This window comes from Perna viridis, chromosome 4, assembly GCF_037379345.1.
Source record: "Perna viridis isolate PV_CMFRI_1.1 ecotype Kerala chromosome 4, ASM3737934v1, whole genome shotgun sequence".
Lineage (NCBI taxonomy): Eukaryota > Metazoa > Mollusca > Bivalvia > Mytilida > Mytilidae > Perna > Perna viridis.
In genome coordinates, this window is record NC_142448.1 from 12,243,975 (window position 1) to 12,262,222 (window position 18,248).

Sequence of the window (18,248 nt, forward strand, 5' to 3'; positions counted from 1 at the left end):
CTAATGAGTGTCTTTTAGTTCAAATTTGAGCAGAGTAATTATGCAATGTACAAGTCATAGAAAAATATGAATGAAAACAACTTTGTTGTCATTCTAGTATTTTTATTTACACACTTCAACGGAATGAAAGGTCTAACATGATCAAGTCATAAAATGTAAACAGGAATAAAAAGAATAAATACAACAGACACGAAGGCTTTTACACTTTAAAACAATTTAAACTACTTATTTATATTGGTTTCTTCATATATAGATGAAAATCTCTAATACTTTTCGCCTCGCATTCAGTATAATCCTGTTTTTCACATTTGTATTGATTGAACAATCATGTATGAGTGAATTGCCTTTTGGCAGTTTCATTCATATTTGTATTGCACGCTCAAAAATCAAGAACAAGTTTATTCATTATGTATTCAGCTGAGATATTCTAAAAAGCAGACATACCATTTATGGACGATAACTAACATAGTAATGATAAGTCCATGATATTATTCTGATTCCCATATGACAAACTAGTAGATTAGAAAGATATTTACAGTAATTGAGCAATCAATCATATGATACATTCTTTTCTTGGTGAAACTAAACATCTTTTGTAATTTTCCTAAAATGAATTGCTATAATACAATACATTAACTTCTATTTCCATTAATAGAGCTTTATATATAACACGTTATTGTTAGTTTGTTTGTTTGTTTTTGTTTTGTTTTGTTTTGTTTGTTTGTTTGTTTGTTTTTTGGCAAAACAAAGAAAAATAAATATATTGATGTTGGTATGTTAATCATTTTTCCGTAAGAAAGACCCTTAAGTAAGTTTCTTTTCTGTAAAAATACTCTTGGTTAGCTATTCGTCAACCCGTTTCTTATTCTTTCGGCGGTGATTTAAAAGAAGAAAATACTTCATCCTTCCCGTTAGATAATATATTACCACTTAACAAAATAGTTCGGTTTACTTTTTACCTATTCATTCAAAAAAAAAGTAGCAGTAAAAGTTTATATTACATTATAATTTTGTTGTCTCAATTAGAATTTATGAATTTTGTAATTAATTTCGTACAAGCTTTTCTTTATTAGTAGGATACTGTAGATAATATTAGACCCTGATTGACGTTCTAATGCCCACATTATTATGAGGGAATGAATTACTTGACTTCCTGTGTTTTCTTGTTGTTGCTGATTTTGCAATCTCCCCATTTAATCCATTTATAATCTTATTTTTTTAGTACGTTGTATATATAATATATATTGTATGATGATTTCACTTAGCCAATTATTACTGGTCAATTTTTCGATCTATATATTAATGTAATTGAGGGCTAGGGGCTTAGTCGGAAATTGTAATCCCTCTTTCTTGTTATAAAATCTTAAAGGCATTTTTGTCTAGGATTCACATTGTTTATTTGTTTGCTTCTTAATTATCGTTTTTCAGGTGTTAAATTTCTCGTCTTCGATAAAATATGAGGTCAATGCACAGTACAATAATTTATATTGATTTAAATGACCAGTTAATACCATTTAAAGATTAAGATTTCTGGAGTGCAATTTTAAAACCTAAATGTTACTTGTTGTTACGTTGGGTGAAGTTTTGTTCAGAATTTTTTCTTTGGCGTGTTTCCTTTTATTGTTTTAACAGATAAATGAGACATATACAAAATATTGTCATTGGATTTGTGTGGGATTTCAGATGAATGAAATCATATTCCTCTATCATGGAAAAAACATATATAAGGCAAGAATCCATAAACGCTTGGAGAAATTCGCAGTTTATCACTCATGAATACTTACCTCAATACAAGGTATATCTACCTAAGGCATCTGGATTTAAAACAGTGCCAGAATGGAAAGCAAAAAAAATTTCACGACGTTTGAGTAGACCACATAGGACAAAGACTATGTATGAAAGTAAGATGGATTCAAAATGTGTTTATATTGGTGATAAGGATTCTATTGTTAATCAGAATTCTGGTTTAGACGTGTTAGTTACAGCTTCGAAAGCAAGTTATGAGCGACCCGAGACAAATTTAAAAGTTCAAATGTGTGACAAATCTACTCAAACAACTACAACGGTTGATAATGAATCTGAAAAGAAACACGGGTATGATAGAATAAGGCGAAACCCTCAAACAAAAGCAAATCAGGAAAATACTAAAAGGAAAAAGATTGATATAGAAAGGTTATGCCGGCCTACTGCAGCAAGTGAAATACGAAAGCAAATGAGGGGCGGAGGGCAATTGAACCTCGACGTAAAACACATTGATCATATATGTGGTCGCCGTAGTCTTCCGCCGTCACAACGACGCTTTCCAGAAGCATATAAAACTTGGTTACGTAAAGATAATGTCGATTTGAAACCGCAAACTATGGATGTAAACACACAGACAAGCGACCGAAAAGCAACAAATAAAAAAGGAGTGAATAAAAAACAGTTCGAGTTTGATATGCGGAATTTTATCAATGATTTTAATAATAATGATATAGGCAAAATTATCCCGCTTAGTAATGGAATTGATTGTGTCCATATTGAGTATTGCCAATAGTTAAGTTTTTTTTTTTTATAATATTTCGTTGTAAGAAGTAAAGATACCGATTTGTTTCATCACGGGAACTTTTTTCCACCCACACAAAGAATCAGAAAAGTACATGTGCTTTGTTACTTGTCTGCTATTTTGGCTCGTTTCGTTTTTTTTATTTATTTTTTTTTTCTTGTTCTGTTTTTTTCTTTTCTCTCTATATTTTTTCTACGTTGATTTAAGTTTTCCATAACAACATTATACAATATTCAAAAAGGAAGTATGCATTGAATTAAGCAATCTCTAGAAAAGCTGGAAATGTTTATGGTACACACAGTCATGTTTTTCCCAGTCAGCGTGCTTCAGTCTCTCTTTTTGTGGTTGTTGAAATATTCTGTTAACGTTAGTTTTAGTTTTGATGTTTGGTCTTTTCTGTTTTTTTTTTAAATACAAAAATGTATCAGAATCTAGAAAATTGTAGTAACAGAAACGCATATTATACATTAATGTTGACGTGAAATCACTTTGGCAGTGGTTGAACCGATAAATAAAGAATCAATAATCACGAGAAAAAGACGGATAAAGAGAAAAACGTATTATTGTATGCATATTAAGGAATGACCTCAACTTCATGCACACTAAATAACATGTTGAGCTAGTATTTTTCGTTGCCTTGTGCACCAGGTAATTGAGGTCTTTTTTAAATAGACACATTTCTTATAGTTTATTTTGATATCATAATTTAACGAGTGAACGGTAAAAGGTTGAAGATGTCACAATTATTTCCAAAATGATGATGGGGGATTTTTTTTATTCAATCTGAAAAATGATTTTTGTTAAAAACATAGGCATAAACAGACGTTACTTTGTACATCTGATAGAAAATAAACTGAGAAAAATTAGAGCAAAGTGATTTAGTGGCTTGCCGATTTAGAATTTTCCTAAAATTTCCTTATAAATAGCTGTACCTCACATGCATAAACTCATAACAGAGTATTTGACAATGAAAACTAATTAATTCAATGGACGAGAACCAAAAAGTATAAAACACAAAATAATATAAGGTAACTTAAAGGTAGATACAAAATTGAGCAAACACTTTTAATCCAATTAAATGCAAGGACAGAATATTGAGAAAAAATGTTGGTATCAGTGATTAAACCTTTTATCATGTGAATTTAACTTTGCTTCGTCTTTAAGAAATACGTTGTCTTCATTAGTGATGTTATAATTACAAGCCTGTTTGCGTTGTAAGTCCTATAATTTATGTCCTTCTACAACAAACCAGTTCCTATACTTTGCCTGAATGTATCCTTGTGGTGGATGGCGGATATATTTATCACAAGCAGTCTGAATATTTTCTAACTTAATTCCATTCTCTCTTCCAGGTCTCAATTGGAATCTAATGTAACTGGATACCGTAGGTTGGTTGATCCTTAAGGTACTGAATTTTTCGTCTTCCGAGAACGAGAAAGTTTTGCTCCTCTCAAAACCTGACATTTTGCATGTTCTTTTGATAGCTATAGCGGGACTACTTAGTCTTTGGACGATCTCAGTGACTTCTCTTTTTTGTAAAGTTCTAAATGCCGGAGCTTTTGGTATTTTAATTTTGAATTCTCGAACATATTCCAAGTTTAAATCACATGTTCTAAGAATCGGTGGAAACATCGGCACGGAGCCTCTGTATACAATTCGGCAGCTTCTCTGGTGCTTTTTACTTGTTTTTCTTATAGGAAGAAACTCTTTCATTTTTACCCATATGAATATATTCGATTCACTCTTTATATCAAGTAAATAAGAATGTTTAATGGAAAAGGATACATAGTGTCAAGAATAAGAAAATTAATAAACAGCTAAATACAAAGAAGCATTGTGTTCCATTAATTGTTGGTGAAACAAGTATAAAAGCTTGATTGTTCATATCTTTGAAAAGCTTTGAGCCGTATCTGACTTCACGATATGTATATGAATTTATCGTGATTTTGGACATATGTATTTTGGTTCATTATTTTACTTCAGTAGATCCGTATATTAAGGACATAGAGTACAGTTGTTTTTGTTTGTTTTTGTTTGTTTTTGATTTGGAAGAGTAATCAAGGGAACCAAGGTTATAGCGATAATCAAAAGAATGTAATCCAATGTAAGAATGTAAAATCATACATACAAAGTAATAAAAGCAAATGAGCAACTCCGACTTCACTGAAAACTGGGAGCATGGACCAGGTGCACCGGTAGGGTAAGCGTCGTCTGCTTTGCTAGAAACACCCACCGAGTTGCTCATAAAAAGTCAAGTCCTGGGTAGACAAACGAGGAAAGAAAAACTATGACCCATTGAATAAATCAGTTCTCCTGGTGCAGATGGATACACCATAACGATCCACGAGTTCATGATGACGACCATAAAACTTCTGTAGTGATGACTTCAATCTTGCAGCAACATAACCCTGTTCCAGACACCTATTTGTTAGAGTTCTAGCGCGATACAAAAAGTCTGTATAGTTTCTGCAGGCTCTATGTATTTCTCTATTTTCTTTTTAATTTTTTGTAATGACCTCAACACAAATTGTAAGATTCACAAGGTGAAATTTAAATTTGTTTTTAGATTGAAGTTGAACGACTAAATAACATTGAAAAAAAGGATTTAATTCAGTGTTGTAGCGCACAAACAAAGCGGGATAACTCAAGGAGACTTCAGTAATGATCCAAAAAGTGTTTTACATATAATTGTATATCTATTTTAACCAAAATTTATAAACATGTATATTCAGATAGTTCGTCGTTTAAAAAATTAATTAATGCATACACATGGAGAATATTTCTCTTATCGATATGACTTTATCATTCCAAAGATCAAAAGACGGAACACACAAACAGGTTTGAAAACAAGCCATAGAATGCGAAGGAACATACAGGTATACAAAAACTAGCAACACGAGTCCCACTTAAACCGGTGGTAATCTAAGGTATTAAGGATTTTGAGTAGGTCCAACTACTTGCATGACACCCACTGTTTTTGCAGGTCATTCTAGAAAAAAAGGGTATACAGCATCTATGACAGAGGTCGTTTCTTTCAAATCGGACAAAGAGCAATGTGAAGGCCGTAGAACCTTCGCAGCTAAGAACGTAGATCGTGGGCAATAAAATGACCGTATTTTGTAGCAAAGCGTTTTATTTCATGTATGATTGTGCAGCTGGAATATTACTAAATAGGACAAAATAGGGAAATTGAAAGTCGTTTACTTGTCATCAACTTTTCTTTGTGTCTATTTCGGGATGAATGTTGAAATAATATGCAAGGCTTCGGTGTTTCTTATGTTCTTTATTTCAAGCTCTTTGTGATACTTGTAGATAAAAAATCCCCAACTCTTTAATTCTTTACTGTAGAAAAAAACTCCTATATAATGGGAATTGAAATACATTTGCTGTAGCAAAATTTGGATAAGGTCTACTTAACAGCATAATATAAAGGATCAGCAGAAGTTGCGCAATCGGTGCCCTTAGAAAGGTGGTTCTCTATTGAAACACTAACCCTAAAAAAATAGTAAAAAAATGAGTACAACAAAATTTGGATTTAAATCCTTCTGCGTATTTGGTTCTCATTCTGTTAATGAGATGTTACTCCGTGACATGAAACACGTGTATAGCATACCAAAATAAAAATGAAATGATATGTTTGTATTCATCATGTATATGTTTTTTTGTATATGAGTTGTTGGATTTTTTTCCAAGTAAGTCTTTAAAAAGATAATGGGATAATTAATTGTAAGCGTGAATAACCAAAATATGGTCACGAGTGCCGAAGAACGCCTAGATTTAACGAGTGTGTGGAACTTGTTCCGCGCACGAATTAAATCTTAATGCGATTTTGGCACGAGTGATCATATTTTGGTTATTCACGATAACCAATTGTTTATCCTATTTATTATATAGATTGTCTCCATTATTTATTGTTGTTTTGTTTGCTTTTGTTACTTTGTATGTATGATTTTAGTTCTTTGTTGTGTGTGTGTGTTTTCCATATCTGGTCTTTGTCCCTGGATTACATTCTTTTGATTACCGTTATAACCTTGGTTCCCTTGATTACTCTTTCAACATGAATTTAAAAGTGAACTGCGGATCGATATTCGTGTTGTGGCGTTTTGGCGGGAGAAAGTGCGAGAGTGAAATTGCATGTGCGTTATCGAAAAATTTTATACTGGGAACATTCGGTAAATCACTGCTATTTATATAATAAATAGTGTAACCTACGTTCCGGGTTTTAACACTGGAAGGCTGCTGCAATGTTGCTATTTGCAATTCACAGGTCAAATGATGCTTCTCTAAAAACATAGAAAACACATATCCTAACGTCTGGTAAAGGTTCTGCCTTTAAATGATAGTTGTTCCATTTGCAGAGAATCCTAAATCCACTGTTGAAGTTTTTATTATGTGTGCCAATTCCAGAGTTCAAATAGTAATTCCCTTCTAGAATTTGGTTTTACTGTAAGCGAAGTTAAAATTATACGACCGCTACTTCAAGATTCATTGTATTCAAATCGGTTTACGAGTATCAAATAAATATATGCAATATGTTTTTTTTTCTAAAGCCATTGTGAATAAAAGAAGATAAATATTCTTGGTCTTAATAGTACAACATGTATTACCTCATACCTAGCCGCGTCTTTTAATGGAAATTAAAACATTTTCTAGTGTTTACTCACAGCTATCGTGTGGATATTGTTCAACAATTTCCCAACAATTTAATAACTATATAAGAATTTAAACATACATCATTAACTCACAAATGTAAGCTAAAATTCCCAATCTGAAGAGCCCAGACTACTTCTGTTGGAATTCTGAAGACCAGACTTCATACTCCATTTACTCCCCTCCGAATTTAGCCAATTTTTATAAGAAGCTGGAAAATACCTCTGTGAAGGAGGAAGATTAAGCCTTTCACAAGCATTTGTTATATCTTTAACTTCAATTTTTCGTTCTTTCCCACTTCTCATACGCAGTCTAATAAAGCTTGCAACAGTTGGTTTAATCAACCTGTCAACACTTGAGTTTTGGTCTTCAAATGTTGTTGGATCCCTATGTATTAATTTCGCCGGGGGAACTTCACTTCGAGATCGTTTAGTCCTTACTGTGGGATTATATAATCGTTCTGAGATTTCGTCGGCTTTATTTCCTGTAACTGTCCTGAAAGCCGGTGCTTTTGGTATGTATGTTTTATATTCCGGTACATATTCATACGTGACAAGTTGATTATTACTCGTCACATTCACATATTCTGGTTTCCGGCTTACTGTTCTCTGACTTGCAGTCCTTTTTTTAATTCTTAAATCAATTAACGAATCAGTACTGTACAGGTTCCTTATATTTTTCTGTTGGATGCTCGGAAATCCAGTGCTAAACGCCATTTTATGAAGTTTACATTCGTTATTCAGTTGATTTTAAACTTTCCCTTTCGTATGAACATGTGATTTATGAAGATGTTGACATTATCACAATCCTAATAAAGCGTATCAACTTCCTTTTTCAACCGAATTTTATTGGAGAAACAAACTATCAAAAACTCTTAAGTTTATCAATAAATATCAAAATATTCAATACCACGGCACACTAAAGAGCTCTCTAAAACGTTTGTCTAGGGTGAATGCAAACAAATGATAAAAACTGATAAAGGGGAAAATGTAGTGTATATATAATTCAAACCCCTATGACTTAATCGATATTATAGAAATCACCTTTTCAATTCTATCGTGTAGTGACATTTAAAGAACTTATTATTTTTTTTTAAATACTTGATAATACTATTTTATTACGTAAGCTAGAATTAATTATTTTGATGATCAAATGGCTTACTATGACTTTCCCTTGTTTTAAGATATACGAAAAATAATTTTTGTAGGTAACAAAGTAAAATACCGGTATATAAACTCTTGACGACGGTGGATTTTTTTCGAATTTAGACACCGACATATTTTTAATGTTTGCTTACTCGAATAAACAAATGATATGCCAAACTCAATTAAATTCAATTTTAAACCTTCTCTTGTTTAACTAATGACAAAAGCTTAGTACTGAATTGAATAATACATTTCATCAAAAGGTCGTGAAAAGCATTTTTTTCCTGCATTGGACGACAACATTTTTCCTTTAATCTGTGGCAAGATCCCTTCTGCACCTGCGTATGGAGTGTTCATATCACAACTCATACGTTATGCCACAGCTTGCCGAAACTACACAGACTTTTTGTATCGCGCTAGAACTCTAACAAATAGGCTTCTGGAACAGGGTTATGTTGCTACAAGATTGAAGTCATCACTACAGAAGTTTTATGGTCGTCATCATGAACTCGTGGATCGTTATGGTGTATCCATCTGCACCATGAAAACTGATTTATTCAACGGGTCATAGTTTTCCTTTCCTCGTTTGTCTACCCCGGACTTGACTTTTTATGAGCAACTCGGCGGGTGTTTCTAGAAAAACAGAGGACGCTTACCCTACCGGTGCACCTGGTCCATGCTCCCAGTTTTTAGCGGAGTCCGAGTTGCTCATTTGCTTTTGTTACTTTGTATGTATGATTTTATTTACTTAATGTTCTTTGTTGTGTATGTCTGTTTTCCATATCTGGTCTTTGTCCTTGGACTGCATTCTTTTGATTACCGCTATAACCTTGGTTCCCTTGATTACTCATTTGAACTGTGATACAACAAACAGCACAATTACGTCATCCTTACACATAAAGCCTGGGTCAGTTTTATATTTATCATGAATGGAAAATCCAAGGGTTGCATGATAATTTGACCATATTTTTATACAAAACTAACAATATCATACAGAAAAAAGGGGATTCCAACCCTTGGATAAACTTCTCCTGAATCTACCATTATACAATGTATACATATGACATTACCATCAGAAAAGAAAAGCATCAAGCACGAAACTGTTTGCAGGGAAAACATCAAAATGCTAGTAAGCAGGTCAATTCAAAATCAGTTGGAGACACGAGCATGCAAATGTTTATTTAACTGTACAAACACTTGTCTCACCCAGATACGGTTAAGACTTGCACGTCAACACAGAAAGACGATCGAGTTGGGCATATCTAAACTTTGTTTAGACTTTGTACTCATTATAAATAGCACTTGTTGATAGGGTAAAATCTAAAGCATGTTTTTATTAGCTCATATTGGAATAATTTTATTTAAAAAAAAACCAACTTCATTCATTTTGTATATCAAAATGTTTTATATAAAAAATAAACTTATCAATGTGTATCTGAAAGAAAGAAAATACAAGATTAAAATTAATTTGTATCAATCTATAAATATAAGCATGAATGTTTACACAAATGGGGTACAGTTAAGATGGTAACAGAGGACGAAGTTCTTGTAATGGTAATTAATATGGATTTGACATATGACCATAGAAGCACCAAGAGCCTGATTTCAGTTCCACTGGAAGTTAACTTGCAATACCGAGAAAGGATCTTTACTAATTAAAGTATCTTTAACGAAAATTGAATGTTAAAAGTTTTAAAATTGTTTTTAAATTATGGAGAAAAAATATCAGTAAAACTGTAAAAGGTATAAAAATATCATATCAATATATTCAACTTTGTCCTTCTACAGATTAAACATGCCTCGTATTATAAATGTAATATACTATGCAATTAATTTTTTTTCAGTATTTAATGCTTTAATAGCAGTAAAAATAGGTATCTGCCCGTCTTAATATTCCTGGGATGTACTAAACGAATATGAAGAACTTAAAATATTTTTTATAGTACAAGTTTAGTGTTGGTTTCATTAGGACCATTTCTACTTGTAGTATACTTAGACTAGTATTTAGTGTTGTGCTCGTTTCATCAACTAAGCAGTTGGACCTGAGTTTCCCTATTCATTTGCACCTCGTATTATTTGTTCCAATCCTTGATTTATAAATGATTTCCATTCAACTGAAAAAAAACTATACGGACAAATGGATTCTAACATGCAATGTAAACTTACCATTTATTAATAGGTCTACCATCATCATCGCAAGGGACAGAATCCGCCCAATCACATGTTATTTTCTTTGGGTTAAATCTTAATTCACTAGGACATTTATAATGAAATGTTCTTCCCATGTGACAAACGAAATATTTACTACAATTATTTGGGTCTTGGAAATATCCAAATGGTCTCCGTCTGCATGAAAAGGAACCTGAAAATATTACATATCAAATTGATAAATAAAAAGGTCAACATGCATGAATATTAAAGGTCAATTTAATACAAAATTAACGAATATTCTAATAAAAGCCCATTCGTCCTCTCTTTCTCATTCATCAAAATCATTTTTTTTGTGTTTTTATGTGAAGCTGTCGTAATTGGTATTCATAGGCTTCGGATATCAATAGCACATCTTATTAATAATGTAAACATACATGATTAATTTGCTGATACGTTAAACATTTCCGCAATTTTTGTTTATTTTTGTACAACAAAATACTAACTATTATACAAATGTATTACTTATTACAAATATAAACCTTACAGTTATTATAAATTTGATGACAAAACGACAGATTACTTAAAATACGTGGTCAAAAAACGCAAAGAATATTTCAAACTTCTTTTCTAGGAAACGCGAGACAAGTCCATTAAACGGACAAAAACATTGAGCATTCATTTTATTTTAAATATGAAACTACATAAAATGCTAGAAAAAAATTACAGGAAAATACTGTCAGAGGGAATACTTTGCATGACTACAATTAAGTTTTATCTTTGTCAATTTCCTTATATTAACTTTGATGAGTGTTCTTTTAATACTATTAATGACACCGGACTTGTTTAAATGTTAAAACAGCAAGAAAACAAAAGTTCTGCGATGCAATGATGCGTTGCTTGTAAAATAATACCTGTTGGTTTTACTTGATAAAATAATGGCCGATTTATCATTTCTTCTTTTAAAATAATAGAATAATCCATCAAATATATGTCGTACGAATCAACAAAGCAACCGACCAAATGTAAAATCTATGGTGGACAAGGTAGACGCGTGGTGCGACATGAACTTAATGGGTGACCTCGGTCATGGGTTTTGAAGTCTTTATACTAGAATGATACTTATTCCCTCATTAAGTAAACTGAGATTAAAATTGCTTACTTGGGCCAAAAACTAAATCTGGTGGTTGCCATATTGGTGGCGAAATAATTTTATTCGGATCTACATCATATCCAATATCAGCGGTCCACAACTTCTTAGTTACTTGGGGTATTGGAGATACAGTTGTCGGTATTGGACGACTGGTAACCGTTGTCGTCGTAACAGTTGTTGGCGTGGGACGACGGGATGTCGTTGGTGTTGTTATAATTTTTCTAGTGGTACTTGTAAAGTTAAGAACCATTGCTCTCTCAATGTTTTGCAGAGTTGTGGATAGAGTCCGTGTTAGTGGGGAAGAAACAACGGACGACGAACAACTTTTAGTAAAATCGTCTAACGACAAAGACCACACCATGCTACCTCCATAGCCTTCTCGTCCTATCCACTCAGCCTTTGGAATACACAAAACGCATAGCAAAACATTTATATGATAAAAGTGTGGGTGTATATTTCATTATGATGTAGTTATAAAACATTTAGGATGATTGAAACGGTACATTAATTAAATCTTTCTTCATTTATGTTCAGTTCATCTTATATCTACTTAAAGTGGTTTTATAAATCATGTAGATACTTTAAGAAAGAAACGCTACCAGTTGTCTTAATTTAATAACTGGAAAGGCTAGTTTGTGATAAAATATGAAGACAAGGGAACACGTTTAGACATATTACCTTGTTCCTGACGCTTTCTACATCATCATAGCCAACCCAAAGATCATCCTTCACATAATATGGTACCATTTGGTCTTTATCTCTGTATATTTGACCAGAACCATCACCTTGCATTTGACAAATCTACAAACCATATTATTTTAGTTGAATTACCAAATAAGCTACATTTTTGAAATTCATTCAACAACTTCGGTTGTAATTCAAATTTTGTATACAATAGGTTTATATCTATAAGAAATTAAGCATCCGGTCTTATTTCCGGATCATTCAAATATTTGAACAAGATATTTCCATACTTGTGTTATATTCAGTAAAATTAGCTTCATATTATAAAGAAGTAATTCATAATCGCATTGTGGTTAAATGTTGCAAAAAAGCGATACGTGATATTGATGCTAGTGGTTTATACATCTAAATCATTTAGGTTCAAGTGAATAAGGTAAATGTATATCTAACATTCTGTACTACATATATTTGTGCAGTAAAAGTCTGTACCAACATCTCTTATTGCTTTTGTTAAACAATTTAGTACTTTATTTACAAAATCCCAATATCATTCCTATAATAGTTCATGTAACGTTATAAGATTGAAATTGCAAAGCGAATAAAGCTATCTATGACAGATATACAAAATACCTCAAAGTAAGAATAAAATCCGACTTCTTGTGTATAGGGACCCTGTGGACCTGGACCTGTTACAGGAGCTCCTAACCCTAACTCACTCACAGGATCTGCCAATACAAATGATCTTCCGTACGTGGCTATGCCAATGTTCAACTTATCTTTAGGGGTTCCCTTTGAGTGCCAATATTCAGCTGCTTTTTCCTGAAAGTTAAGAGTAGTCAGGTAAAGCTATGCTATAACACAACAGTCTGTTTTGTTTTTTGTCTTTTGTTGTTTAGTGTTTTTTTAACACCGGGATATCTGTGCAATGCTATAATTAGATGAGTGGTTATGAACAACGTTTAATTAAGTACTACAAGAAAACAATCAAATCAACGTACAGTTTTACAACTGAACTATTACCGGGTTATATCTTTATAACCATATAGACGACAACATACAATAACAAAAAAGACATCGTACCGTATTCATGTTAACAGCACCGGATCCTCTGTCGCTAGAGAATAATGGGCTGTTGTGACCTGTTTGTCGTTCCCATCCACCATGGAAATCATATGACATCAAATTAAGGAAGTCTAGATACCTGAAAGGGGACGTGTACAGCCAATAAACGATCGTTGTTGTTAGACAATATTAGATTGGTAAATGCCTAGACATTGCATATAACTACACTGAGCTCATATCTTCTCAAACTTACTTAGCTAGAGCTGGTATATCATATCCTGAGTCTACAACTTTCTTTCCAGTGGGAACTGCAGCTGACAGTAACAATTTTCGACGCAGTGATCTCGAAGCTTCCATGTCAAAAGCCTCCCGCATTTCCTGTTGATAAACGAAAAATAGAGTATTTTATGATATCTCGGGGACTTCATCCTTTCAAGAGAGTCAGTGTATTCCGCAATTCAAAAAAAGTTTTACTTAAAGAAATAAATTTTCAACCACTTAAACAACGAAGAAAACAAAATTAATCTGATGTTACAAATACACTTTACATTATAAACTTAAGCTGAAAAGCTCGTCGGCTCGACGTTTACTAACACACCTTCACCAACATAGCGAATCGGGGTTTGTCCTCTAGTTTTCCCTGTCGGAGAGTGGGGTACTCCCAGTCTATATCCAACCCGTCAAAGTTATATTTCCTGAGGAATTCGATGGCAGATAAAATGAACGTCATCCTACTGTCAGCGGTGGCCACCATGTCTGAGAAGGATTTACTCCCAGCATTCCATCCACCAATTGCTAACATAGTTTTCAGTCCTTTAGTTTTGTTCTTCAGACCATTAAACTTTTCATACCTACACGATAACCATTACTTTGCTATATTTTGTGTAAAATTACCCGAGAAGATACATTTTTTTTTCTATCTTCAAAAGTTGGCATACGTTTTTACGTAACTATCAACATGATTTCAACGCGACTGAAACAAATCAGTAGAGAAGTGTGCATTTTGTGTATCTATTTAAACGAATTTCATGACAATCTCAAATCAAAAGCCAACCATCACAGACATTCTTTTCCTTTTCATTTTCACATCAACTATTTGTGATCAAACCACGAAGAACCAAGTTTCAAAAACACAATTATCACCATGTCATGTTGAACTTAGATCATATACATCAGATGTTCACTGAATTATACACCTAACACAGAGTCCTGTTTACATAACTTACGTCATGTCATCGTTATACTCTGTGAAGACAAGTTTAGTCCCCTCCAGTCTGGCGAAGGCAAATATAAGGTGTGTACAAAGACTTGCGTCAATGTTGTCTGGTGTGAACTTGGCATCATTGTGGCGATACTGGGCCCAATTTGTAAAGTAACATATCCGTCTAAAAGTCTTTATTTCTAAAAACGTGAAAGAGAGAGTAAATAGTAAGTTTTAATATTTCCATGATTTAGGAAGATGTAAAACACGGACTGTTTTTCTGCACGTCATTTTACAGCATCACAATTGTTTGAAGAAGTTGTGTTGACATTATACGTGTTTTAGCTCAAAAACATCAAATCATACAAGGTCATACCTTCTAGTCCAGGAAACTGAAATTGGACAAATATTAATATGATATGAAAGTGATCAATGTATCAAACTGATATCAATGTTTCGGGCAAAGCAAAGAATAGTAAGCTTTTTTTAAGATACAGTTACCATAAAAACTTGTTTCAGCAACCAATCTATACCACTTATTCCATCAAAATAAAATATTTCAGTTAGTCGAAGATAAATATCCAATTATATGCATGTTATCAAATACAACCATTGGACAGTCTATGGCATACAATCAAATCTTCTAGTCTGAAAACACTACGTGTCCAAATTCAGTTTTGTAGAAATCCAAACAACTATTTTCTTACCACACTGTTCATCCTCTCCGTCGGTACAGTCACTGTCGCCATCACAAACAAACTCGTTGCTGATACAAACTCCATTGTTACAGCCAAAACTGTTCTCAGGACAACTCCGTGTATCTACTTCATTTTCAGTGGTTGCTAAGAACAAATAATTAGGATAACGGAAAAAATCCAATAAATTTATCTTTGCCATTAGTAGAAAACAGAGGAAACAAAAATATATTGACGAAAACCAGATCGACCCACATATATATAGTAGGCATGAATATGGCATGGTTGTATATCTGCTGTTGACATTTCAAGGTTATGATTTGTTTCCAGGTTTTCCGTGACTCAGACTAAGGCAAACTGGTGAACAAAATAACTTTTAATTCATTAATTCACGTTTTATATCATTCGGGTATGCAGCAGATATATTTAGGGTGTATTTACAAACCTGCTAAGTTATCTTTTGTGTCTAATACTTACTTATTTACTCACTTCCAGCAGTTCAATAATTTTGATCTTGAAGCATTTAAGACTTATCATCATTCAGGAAAAACAAATTCAATAGCAAAAGTTAGTTTGACTAGCATCAATGAGCACGTTACATATGAGGGCGAAAAGCAAAAAAAAAACAGTATATCTTTATGTTCATTATAAAAAGCCATTCGAGTTTCTGCCTTCGTGACCAATATCATACAAAAGTATGTGAGAGGTCAAGGTTAACACTTACAGCATGACTCTTCATCTGAGTTATCAGTACAGTCCGGATCTTTGTCACACACCCACTGTTTGGGAATACACACCCCTGTTGTCTTACATTGGAATTGAGATTCTAAACAATCTGAAATACAAACGATCCTTTCATATGTAAACAGTAAATCACTTTAGATGAGCTATTGACTACAGGAAATGTAATGCATTTAAGTTGCTGAGAAAATCGGACAGGAGTTGATTTATTCATGATAAAAACTCGTCGAACTCACTTTTATTTCTTATTCAGAAACAATTTCTGATCACATAACCAGTCCAAGTTTTCATTCGGTTGTTGCACTTTTCAGATAAAAATTACATAGAGGCACATTGGAAGAGTTATCTTTCTTGATTTGGTTTGAAAAATATAGATCTGAGTACAAAAAGGATTATCATTAAGTAAAAATATAGCATATGTCGACCGAAAAAGCGTTATTTTCTACATCATTAAGCAATTCTACTAAAGGTATTGTCTGAATTTTATATGGACCGATACTAAACTATTTCAAAATCAAAACGAATATATTCTTAAATGCTGATGGTATGTAAATATCATTAAAACTAATCTTTATTTAAAATTCAGCTGAAAAGTATTGTAGTAAACGACCAAGCTTTCTTAATCCCGCGTTGGATATTTTTGTTGTACTAAATGTGTTGTTTACCGAACTGTTTGTCCTTGTGATCTGTATAAGATAGAACTCATCAGTAAGAAGTAAATCTTGAATACTTGCCTTGGGCTGTTAGACTTTTAATTCCAAGAAATAATAAAAATAAGACGAATGATTTAAGTTCCTGGAAAATAAAATATGAAATCAGTGTGAAATATAGTCCAAGCTAATAGTACGCAAAACAAAAAACATACAAAAAGTTTACAATAGAAAAAAAATCGCAGTAATAATTATTTCTAATCGTTAAGCGATAGAGTATTATATATTCTTATCATAAAAATTAGCTTACCATTCCATGAAAAATTATTCCGTAGGATAAAGCAATGCATTCAGTCCAAGTGTTAGTAATATCCAACAGGAAAACACTCTATCTAAAATGTAGACAATTTCTAATATTTTCAGATAATTAGAAAAGCATGTCTGCAATCCGTTTTTATGACATACTAATTGATTTGTACATGCGGTTATTTACGATAATTAGGCGAGTAACAATGTACATATACTGGGGTCTACACTGGTTTGCATTGTCGTACACCGGTGTAGTTAACAAAGCTACGTTGAATCAGGTCGACATACGACTAATGAACTTCGATGAAAATGACAACAAAAAAAGAAAAAAAACTTACATTTATTATGATTACCTGTAATTGTCGAAACAATGTTACGACATTCATTAGAAACAATACGTATTGAAACTATGTCGCTTTTACGAAAAGTGTTGATCCAAAATCTTTTTTAAAGTACACGCCGTTTTTCAATGATGTACGTACAATGCCACTTCAGCTAAATACTACGATCTTTACATAGAAAAAGTCAAACAGTTATGGCTGTAGAGTATCTAATTATTTTAAGTGTCTGCTTATAAATACTTTTAATAGGCAAGTACGGTTACTGACGTGGTCATTACATAACAGAAGTAAGGTAAAATGTGGTTGAAACGTCAACCACAATCCTATTAAGACGAGGGCGTGAAGATTTTTTGTTATTGGCATACATCATAAAATGGACTGGTTGCAGGTCCATTATAGTATTTCATACCAACTCTAAATAAGATATTTTGATGGAAACTGACTGGCTTTAGATATACAAAAAATGAAGATATTTTGCAAAACTTGATGGTGAATACTTAAAGTTAATCTGTTTATCAATTTATTGCAAGTTATGAACTGTTTGAAATTCGTGTAAATGAAAGAGTAACTTGTCTTCCGACTAGTTAGAAGAAATGCATTAATATAACTTTTATCTTCACATAAATAAGTAAGGTTCGACACCAAAGTTATAAATACTTTTATCAATTCTTCTCCATCAATAGCGCAAAAAAGTATGAAGAAATTCTTGACACCAATATGTATTCATTCAATTATAGAACATTGTTATTAATAAATGTGCATTAAATAGTGTAAAAATTGCACTCGGTGTGAATATTTATGTTATTTTTTGATTAATGACCCTAAGTAATTCGTTATACATTACATACATGTTAAAATAAATAATTGTTTACAATACTAGAATAACAATATCTCATTAATTATTGACAGAAAATGGCTACTAAG

The 18,248-nt window shown here is 32.6% G+C and overlaps 2 protein-coding genes across 5 annotated transcripts; both read right to left on the reverse strand.

The window, feature by feature from the left end:
- Positions 1–5,136: 5,136 nt before the first annotated feature.
- Positions 5,137–8,158, reverse strand: LOC148618883 (uncharacterized). 3 transcript variants are annotated; one of them, XM_088578216.1, is made up of 2 exons: positions 7,291–8,158; positions 5,137–6,828 (listed from the first exon to the last, which is right to left on the reverse strand). In XM_088578216.1, the coding sequence occupies exon 1, from the start codon at positions 7,909–7,911 to the stop codon at positions 7,300–7,302; it is 612 nt and encodes a 203-aa protein (XP_088434342.1). In that variant the 5' UTR covers positions 7,912–8,158; the 3' UTR covers positions 5,137–6,828; positions 7,291–7,299. The 3 variants fall into 3 exon arrangements, with proteins under 3 accessions (XP_088434342.1, XP_088434341.1, XP_088434343.1); XM_088578215.1 differs by having other exon boundaries at positions 7,278–8,158; XM_088578217.1 differs by lacking the exon at positions 5,137–6,828 and adding an exon at positions 6,849–6,989.
- A 1,523-nt stretch (positions 8,159–9,681) lies between these two features.
- On the reverse strand, positions 9,682–17,120 carry LOC148618884 (chitinase-3-like protein 1). Of its 2 annotated transcripts, XM_088578219.1 has the most exons (13): positions 16,985–17,120; positions 16,759–16,819; positions 16,008–16,118; positions 15,296–15,430; positions 14,614–14,788; positions 13,986–14,238; positions 13,641–13,765; positions 13,406–13,526; positions 12,956–13,144; positions 12,320–12,442; positions 11,651–12,038; positions 10,507–10,702; positions 9,682–9,775 (listed from the first exon to the last, which is right to left on the reverse strand). In XM_088578219.1, coding segments are annotated over exons 1-13 (1,881 nt in total). In that variant the 5' UTR covers positions 16,988–17,120; the 3' UTR covers positions 9,682–9,774. The 2 variants fall into 2 exon arrangements, with proteins under 2 accessions (XP_088434345.1, XP_088434344.1); XM_088578218.1 differs by lacking the exon at positions 9,682–9,775 and having other exon boundaries at positions 10,363–10,702.
- Between the last annotated feature and the right edge of the window lie 1,128 nt (positions 17,121–18,248).